The 9,278-nt window shown below is 48.0% G+C and overlaps 1 protein-coding gene and 1 pseudogene across 1 annotated transcript; both read left to right on the forward strand.

The window, feature by feature from the left end:
• Nucleotides 1-5,654: 5,654 nt before the first annotated feature.
• On the forward strand, nucleotides 5,655-6,675 carry LOC125507151 (uncharacterized; annotated as a pseudogene).
• A 1,185-nt stretch (nucleotides 6,676-7,860) lies between these two features.
• On the forward strand, nucleotides 7,861-8,708 carry LOC125556301 (uncharacterized). The gene has a single exon (XM_048719061.2). The coding sequence runs from the start codon at nucleotides 7,980-7,982 to the stop codon at nucleotides 8,526-8,528; it is 549 nt and encodes a 182-aa protein (XP_048575018.2). The 5' UTR covers nucleotides 7,861-7,979; the 3' UTR covers nucleotides 8,529-8,708.
• The last annotated feature ends 570 nt before the right edge of the window (nucleotides 8,709-9,278 follow it).

The raw sequence follows: 9,278 nt of genomic DNA on the forward strand, positions 1-9,278 counted from the left end.
AGCCAAACAAAAACAACATTGGTAGTGCTGCAAAAATGTATAATCCAGCGCCAGATAGTGATGCCTCAGTCAATCAAATTCCTAGGAATTTTCTCCAGAAATAGACCGAGTTAATCATTATAAATCACTATTGCCGAGCATCCACACTTGAACTAAAAACATCAATTCGTAGCTAATCCCCGAATACAAATAGTAATCCAACGAAACCAAAACACCGCATTCACCAAATATGGAGATCTGAAGATCGGAAGGGAGGCGGATGGCTAAACACACACAACACACATCAAGCAGGGCAGGAGGATCAGGGAGAGCAGGGGCTCGGAGGAAGTTACCTTGTCTGGACGAGATTAGTGGCGGCAACGGTGGAGCTGACTCGCGGCGGCGACTGAGGTGACTCGAGGCGGCGGCCAGGGTGACTCCACGCCGCGGCTAGCAAATCCAGGCGGCAGCGGTGGCGAGGCCATGCGGGCGCCCTCGATCCAATCCGTTGCCCTGGTCTTCAATCGAGCGAATAGGGTTAGGAGTGGGCTTCTGCTGGGCTCACGGCGCATCAAGGGCGGCGACGTTGGAGAGGAGACGAGGTGGAGGGGGCGCGGGCTCGAGGGTAATGACGTGGGAGAGGAGGGAGCAGGGAGGAGACGAGGCGCAGGGGGCGCGGGCTTGACGAAGGGTTGGCGTAACCTTGCACGTTTCGGAGGATGGGCGCGGATGGGATTGGTGAATCCCAACGGCGACGAGACGCGCACGCAGCCAGTGCCACCGATGAACGGGACCAGGAGCAGCGCCGGCCCACCCGTCATCGCTATAGAACAGACGTGGGTGCATATGCTGGGTACATACGCATCGGCCTATCCTTGGGCAACTGCTCCCCGTAACACATGGCGCGGGCAGCACGAGGAGCGGGCCCCAGGCGCGTTTGACCCGGGATGAGACGCGAGGCAGTAGGCAATGTGCACGTGAAAAAGTCACAATCATTAGACCGACGTGTAGGATCAAAAAACAGGCAGATCTACTTGCAGCCGCACAATCCAGAGGGGCGAGCGAACCAGAGACTCGGCAGTGTCCACGATGTGCGCACGCGGCACGGCAGGAAAGGCGCTCGCGCACCCAAAAAACTTTGACCCAGCCAATCCGCTTTTGCCCGAGCCCACAGGTCATCCCGCGTCTACGCTTCACCGCACGGTCAGAATGACAACACACATTTTCTAGCCAGATCCAACGACCAGCAGCGAAAAAAAGACCGTGTTGACCCTGGTTGAACGGCCAACGAAGGCTGAAATCGGGGAGCTTTTTGGGAGCGAGTTGGCCAGTCTCTGTATTGTTTAAAATTGCATTGCAGTTTTAGGAAAATTTGTAGTTTTGGTGTTTGCGTGGAAGTAGTGCACGTGGAAGCACACATCATATGGTATCATGATCGTTGCCGGTACAATGGAATGTGCAGCTATTGTGTGACGTGAAAGTGTTCTATCCTACACACCAACTCGGACTCTTTTTGCAGCATGTACGTTTTCAACCTCTATACATGTGATTTTGCTCGACCCTGCGCGTACTACATGTGATTGCAAATAGTGTACTAGACCATAAGTGCCAGGTATGCAGATGTATCAAGTACAAACTGTCTTTCCTGATTTTTAATTAATATGCATGTATTCTTTAGCAGACAAACATTGTGAACATGTGCTTTAGAATTATTTTTCTTGACATGCTATGTTCTTCGAAAATCAACTAATCATGTATATCTGAAGATGCAACTCTATTTCCCTTTCTGCTTTCCACTGTTGATGGTTAAACATTTAGATGTTTAATTGTGAGATATAATGATGCAAGGATTTTACATACTTGGCTTTTGAAACTCCAAGTCTATTTATTTTTGATTAGCTTCAACAGGTGCGCTATTCTGAACTTTGAAGCCCTCTTACTAGCTTCTGTGATCAGAGAATTTAGTTTAGATACTTTGTTAAGCATGTTTCCTATTCTCTAGGATTTTATGAAATATGTCTTAGTTTGAGTTAATTAGAATGGGAAAATATATATGTTCTTTTCAGAGGGGTGAGATCTTTACATGTTCAGCCTTCAAAATGTTAGCTGCACCCACTGGTCCAGAGAGTATTAGTATCTCTGCTCAATGACTTTTGATTATGCTCCTATTGGAAACTAAAGATAGTTCTGGCATGTCTGATCAGCATCTGATGTTCCAATATGGTTACTGAAAGCAGTTGATGGAGGATCCAGTGAGAGACCTAGAGTTGTTCTGAAGGAGGCAGATGTGGAAAAGAGTGGTAAAATTGGACTGCTTTTGTTCCCTTCAAAAACAAGCTTGGATTGTCTGTCTTTAATTTATCTAATTTTGTAATATATATGTTTTTTAAGAGTTTAATTCTGTGTATCGTGTACGACATTGGATAATAACTGATAGTTTGTAATGCTGCCATGAGACTACTGGACGAAGAAAATTTATACAACTGTACTATTTGTTTCAAGTCAGTGCACAAGCTCAGCATTTCTTTGTTTTCTTTGAGATTCAAGGTAGGGACACAATAGTGTTTGTGCCACAGTCATTCCAACTGAAAGTACAAGGTCTGTTTTGATGGGTAGACGTTTGATCATGAATGAAATTAATGGTACGCCGAAGGGGATAGTACAATTGATGGAAACGGTCATTCGTCCTGATGTAGTATATAAATAAATAAATAAATAAATAAATAAATAAATAAATAAATAAATAAATAAATATAATCATTTTGGACATGTCTCTGTGCATCAAATTTCATCTACAAAATCCCACAGCAACGCGCGGGGTGTCATCCAGTATAACTAGGGAAGTAGTAAAAACGTAGCTCACATGCAAATATAAGAAAAAAGTCCATTTTACTACCCTGAATAAAGTGGATGGTTCATTTTACCCCCTGATCTATTTTTCAACTTGTTTTACCCCCCGAACAAACCCAAACCTGACAAAACACCCCCCCCCCCCCCGGCTGGTTTTTCTCCACCCGCTACTGATGTGGCACTAGTCAACGGCGGTTTCGACCTGGGTGGGGCCCCCTTGTCAGGTTTCTCTCTCTCTCTCTCCCTCTCTCTCTCTCTCTAGTTAATAGATTATTTAACTCAGTCTAAAAATTGTGGGGCCCCACTGTCATAGACTAGACTAGTGGTGGGTGGGTTAGTACTAAAGGGGGATTAGGCTCCCAAGTTAAGTTGGGGCCAGGCGCCACTGGTAGAGAGCCAGCCGGCCTCTCTGGCTGTGCACGCCTGCACAGAGAGGGCACTGGCGGGCTCGACCAGAGCTAGAGGCGGCGTGGGGGTGCGGTAGCCAGCGGTTGGGCGTGACCGGGCGCAGCGACAACGGTGAGTAGAGCTGGGACGCAGCAGCAGTGGCAGGCGAGCAACAGCTACGGCAGCGGGCAGGGGCTGCACGGGCGGGCGTGTTCGGCTGGGGAGAGGCAGAAGCGCGGGCGACGGGCGGTCTGGGCAGGAGCGGGCGCCCCCCGCTGGGCGGTTAAGGCTACGGAGGGAGCGGGCAAGCACGCTCGGGAGCGGAGCTCCAGCGGTTCGGCCATGGCGGCCGAACCACGGGGACGACGGCTAAACAGTGAATTCGAAACTAGAGGCACGGTTGGACGTGCTGAGGGCTTGTACAGGCGGCTGCGGAGGTGCTGAGCACAGAGGTGTGCTCGGACATGAGCGGCAGCAGCTATGAGCGCGCCGGCGAAGCGAACGGTGGCGACGAGCTTCGCCTCCGATGGCAGCGAGCGATGGAGTGACATATTGAAGCGGGGAGAAAAGGGGTTTCGCGCGTGAGCTCACCGTGGAGGCACACGTAGGCCCGGTGAAAGCTTAGGAGCATTAGGCTGACCGAAATCAAAGAGTATTGCTGGCGGTGGTCTGAGGAAGAAGACGACATGGGCTATGGCGTTGGCGCTCCTTGGCTTCGATCCGGTGACGCAGGCGAAGTAGTGGACGACGACAGAGAAGATGGACGTGTGGTCTAGGCGCCAGGGAGCGCGGTGGGCACGAGGACGAGATCGGCCATGACGGCGATGCTGTGACGAAGGCCTCGGGCGTGCGCGCGCGCGAGAGAGAGAGAGAGAGAGAGAGAGAGAGAGACCTGACAAGGGGGCCCCACCCAGGTCAAAACCGCCATTGACTAGTGCCACATCAGCAGCGGGTGGAGAAAAACCAGCCGAGGGGGAGGGGTGTTTTGTCCGATTTGGTTTTGTTTTGGGGGAGGGAGGGGGGGTAAAAGAAGCCAAAAAATATATCAGGGGATAAAGTGAACCACCCATTTTATTCAGGATAGTAAAATAGATTTTTTTTTTCCAAATATAACAGTGAACACTTCAAGTCAAAGGGACGAGCACCACTTTTGATTCCTCTAAAACTGAGACTAGCTAGCTACTAGTAGCTCAGATGTCTTTGCTCCAAACCAGAGAGGGCCCCAACTCTTGTTTCCTGCTAATGACGGGGTTAGCTCTGCACCAATTTATTCTTCTTTTGAGAAAGGAGTTGTGCACCACCAGTTGTTGTGTCCTGTCCACAGGCTACAAATATTGGAAAGCACAGTGTGTTCCCGTTGTTGATGCGGCTGTTGTTGTCGCCATAGTGAAGCGCACAAGGAGCACGTGCTCTCCCAGACCACTCTAACTCCAATATGGTTTGAGTGACAGTCTTGGCAAAGCGGCGCAAAAGGCAAGGGGCCGGGTGGGCGCACGATGATTGATCATCAGGCTGTAATGGAGACCGCCAAAGTAAATTAAGCGACCGTGTCCTTTGGCCTAATAACGCACACATATAGTATTTTTAGAAGAACAGGGAGCCCCTCCCCGGTTCCATTTATAACAATGAAACCAAATTCAGTTATTACAGTAGCTCACTGAGAGGAGCAGTTCAGAAAAAAGAAAAGCAAATGACTTAAGCATTACAAAGTTGATGCAACCGGATCACAGTCACTACGCAGTATCAAGTGCAGATCAGCTCCTGGGATGCCTTGCGCGCTTTCAGCGGCGGCGCAGCCACCGCTTGAGGGGACCAGGCAGCCACCAGCGTCGAGGTTGGACTCTGCATCGATGTCGCCTCCGAACGCTTCTTGGAGGGGGACGAGAAGCCCACTGCGTCGTCCGAGATCTTCAGCTTGTCCCATGGAGTCACCAGCGGGGTTTCGGCAAGCTTCATGATCAGCCACTGATCATCAGCGGCTGCCTCAGATCGGTCGCAAGGTGTGTGATGAAGGCCTCCAGCCTTTCTGCCGCCCCATCTGAGGACAGGATCACCCAGTTCTTGATAGTTTAGGGGAGACAATGGGATCCCACTGTGTCCTTTATGGCCTATTTGGAATATTTTCTCCATATCACTCCTCGCGCATATAACATGCATTGCTATAGCTTTCCGTTTTTTCTTTAATTAATCGCTCCCACTCTCAACGTTCTTATAGTGCTCATCACTCCACATGCATGTGCTCAATTTGTTTTCCAAATGATATTTTCGTTTAACACACTTCGGAGAACTAAAAGTTTCATCCTGACATTAGCAAATTAAACGGCACGGTTTGTTGCGCTACTCTCGGTTTCATGGCTATAAAGCACGTTTAGAGAGCTTCAACAAGGCCATCACTCTCATACCAGCTTGCCAAACCTGAGGCAGTCTAGCTCCTCAGTTGTTGCCATTGACAAGCAGCTGCTAGCTTAGCCACCTCTCAGAAACGAAGATGAAGATTGGCAAGGCCCAGTTCTCATGAAGAAGGCGGCCGCTATGTGCAAGGGCAAGACCGGCATTGTCATGGCTAGGCTCCTCGTCCTCGCCTCTCCCCCCACGTAGTATGGCCGCGATCGGTGCCATCTCTCACAGGATCCACACCCTCATTGTGGCCAGTCAGGAGAAGGGTGCCAAGATGGACTACCACAAGACTTTGGTCCGCAAGGTCGAGAGGCAGACATGCCATGGGATGGTTGATGATCTGTGTCACCATTTAGCACTATTTGATCAAGAGGATGGCGTTGGTGGCTGTCCTAACTGGACACTGCACCCCATCTTCAGCGATGATGACAATTGTTATTACAATGATGAGTACAAGGATGATGATGGAGTTGAGGCTTCAGTGATGGATGCGATGAGGAGCAACCAGGAGGCTGAGGAGCTGGCGTTCAACATGGACGACGATATCGACCAGGCTGCCGAAATGTTCATCAGAAGGTTCCGTGAGCAGATGAACAAGAGCTTTTCATGAGGTTTCATTCCATGTGTACATCCTACGAATGCTACCGCTAACAAAGTGACACTAGTAGTGGGTGGAAAAGTGAGATCCAGGCCGTACGCCCATAGATAGAGTGAGATCCAGGCCGTATGCATCTCTCTGATGCAGAGGCCGGGGAATCACCCCTTTCCAAAAAAAAAGATAGAGGTTGGGACGAATGGGCGCATAAACATGTGGGCATTCCAGGATAGGAGATTTTTGTAGGCGTCCTCAAGTTAGAAGTTTTGACAGATATCTAGGAGTAGTGGCCAAGAAATAATTGCCATCTCTTCTCGATGCAATGGCTGGAGAGGCAAACGGGTGCATCTGGTGCACTAGATGTGTTCTCCCCTGACCAATGTTAGGACCCGTTGTACATATTTCTCGTTGGGCCTCCTGTCAACGGACTATTGTAATAACGTGCTTCTTACTATGACCACTTTGCAGCTGCTTCCCTCTCTGAGATTACTATATGCTTGTATATGTGACTAGGAACAAAGATTTCCGGCGTGTATCTCAAACAGAAATCTGACGGCAAGCAGGGGTGGAGCCAGGGTACCATATACGAAACATTATTCGGTGTGTGTAGGCACACCTACGACCCAAGGACTTTGAATTTAATGAGGAGCTAGATATGAATATTATAAGCAAAATCCGTTAGGGTGTGCAAAAACATTCATTTTGGATAGAGCTAAACGGTTCATTTCTTTCCAAACTCCAAAACAAAATTACCTAAGCAATTTCACAGTGGACCAAAGACATCACCCCTGCCAACCATCACCATTCTAAGCACTCAAAGGTGCACAAAAGTATATACCCGCAGCTCAACGCTCTCAACGGAGCACCAACTCCGTATATGCATGTTTCTAAAAAAACTCAATTTTTTTAAAAGGTTACAGATCTAATATGAAGGTTCATCTGAAGTACATAGCACCCTAAGCTTAATAAAAGTTACATCAAGGTCTTCAACTTCATGATGGTGTTGCGACTTTTGAGTTCTACTGCATGAAAAAAAAATGGAAGCTCTGATTTATTGGGGAGATGGCTTCTACTACTTTGTACGGGTTGATGAGCGAGAAGCAAAGAGCATGGAGGAGATGCAAAGCTACACAGATCTCACATACAGGAACACAAAGCAGCGGAGGAAAGAAGAAGAAAAACAGAGACGTACTAGCTGCGACTTTTGGAATTTTGGGCATGAATCACATGGTGGGCCGGAGTTCGCCGAGGAAAGCTGCCCGGTCTCGTTGCTTTGGGCAAAACATTTTTGTTAAGCCATCTCATGAGCTTTACAACTTGATTAAAGGCAATTTGGGACCTCAACCCAAAAGAGCGAATCCTAGCCCTGGGACAAATGGCCTTTGTGACCTCATTTAAATTGAATATATATACTTGGCCATAAGTTCCTTGCATAGTTCCACTGTCAACATTCTTATAGTGCTCACCCCATATGTCAAATTCTTTTCGCCAAAATATGCTAGCTGCTTTCACATGCTTTATCACGCGAGGTACCAAAAAGTTTGATGGTGACATGAGCAAAGTTAGTTAATTACACGGCTAGTTGCATCCTCCAGCTAGCTTCCGACTACAAATACACCATTGGAGCATCAGAACAAAGCCCATGAGTCGTTTCTCTCGTCTCTGGATCCCAGTAACCTACACCATTTCTTTCTTTTTTCAAGCCTGAGGCATCCACAACTTGCTTGCTGCCCTTCATAAGCACCTGATCAGCGAGCTCTCAGCAACAAAGATGAAGATCGGGAAGACTACGGAGATCTTGAAGAAGGCGGCGGCGGTGTGCAAGAGCAAGACCGCCAGGCTCCTCATCCTGACCTCGCTTCAGCGCCGCTGGATGATCTCGGGCCCCATGGTCTCTAAGAAGATCCACGCACTTACTCTGGCCGACCGGCAGAGAGTGGACTATCGCAAGGCTTTTGCGCACGGCACAATCGAGAAGAGACTAGTCATCGTCCAGGGCGGTGACTTTGCAGCCAATCAGTCTCATCAGTTGGAGATGTTGGCTCAAGATGATGGTCATGGTGGCTGCCAAGCTGACTGGTCACTACATCCCCTCTTCAACGACGATCATGTCAACCGCTGTTACAGTGGTGATGATGATGATGCGGATGTGCCACTGGATGTGTGCGATCAAGACGACGATGATGAGCTGTTGGTCCTGGATATGATCAGGAGCAAGAGAGAGGCTGAGGGGTTGGAGTTCAACATGGAGGAAGAGATTGACCAGGCTGCCGATATGTTCATCAAGAGGTTCCGGCAACGGCTGAAGAATGGATTCTAGCTAGGGTCAAGCTTCCACATGGATGTACCTTGGCCTAGGTCTTGTCCTTTTTTTCCCGAGTGTCCACATGATGGAAATTTTTGTAGAAATCAATACGAGTAGGAGTTGGTACTTAGCACACAATGACCTGTTTTTGTCCTTTATTTTCCCAAATGCTATAGAACTGGCGTCATTTCTATAGCATTTGAAGCGAGCGCATCTTCTGGCCGTCGGATGTGGCGGCACCAATCTTGATACTTGTATATCGCCCCTCACAAATCACACAGTGAGCGTTCGCTCCCTACTACCTCGCACGCGAACACTGCTCATTCTTAGTCAAGTGAAAAGGAGACATTCCGGCTAACTAGTCATCAGCTGCTACCACCTAATTAAAAGAGATACAAGAAATTTGGGATCATACAGAGCCAATCTACATCTTGGGACACTATCTTTTGTCGCCTAAATGGAATACTTTCTCCCATGGTTAAAAATCTCAACGAAATTTAAGTGAAAATTTTGAAATTTCGCATATTTCAGTCGGGTCCGAAATATTCTTAGCCCTGAAATTTTTCGAGAAGGATTCAAAATAAATTTAAATTTGATTGGGATTCATTAAGATTAAGTGAAATTTGAAACCTTAAAATCCAAACTAATTTCAGAAATATGTGAATTCTGAAATTTCACATATTTTGATGAGGTCCAAAATTATTTTGTTCCCGAAACTAAAAACCTTGCTTTCTCCATCTCAAATTCCGTTGCTAGCTTTTCCTG

The sequence above is a fragment of the Triticum urartu genome, chromosome 5A (genome assembly GCF_056163025.1).
Source record: "Triticum urartu cultivar PI428250 chromosome 5A, HENAU_Tu73, whole genome shotgun sequence".
Lineage (NCBI taxonomy): Eukaryota > Viridiplantae > Streptophyta > Magnoliopsida > Poales > Poaceae > Triticum > Triticum urartu.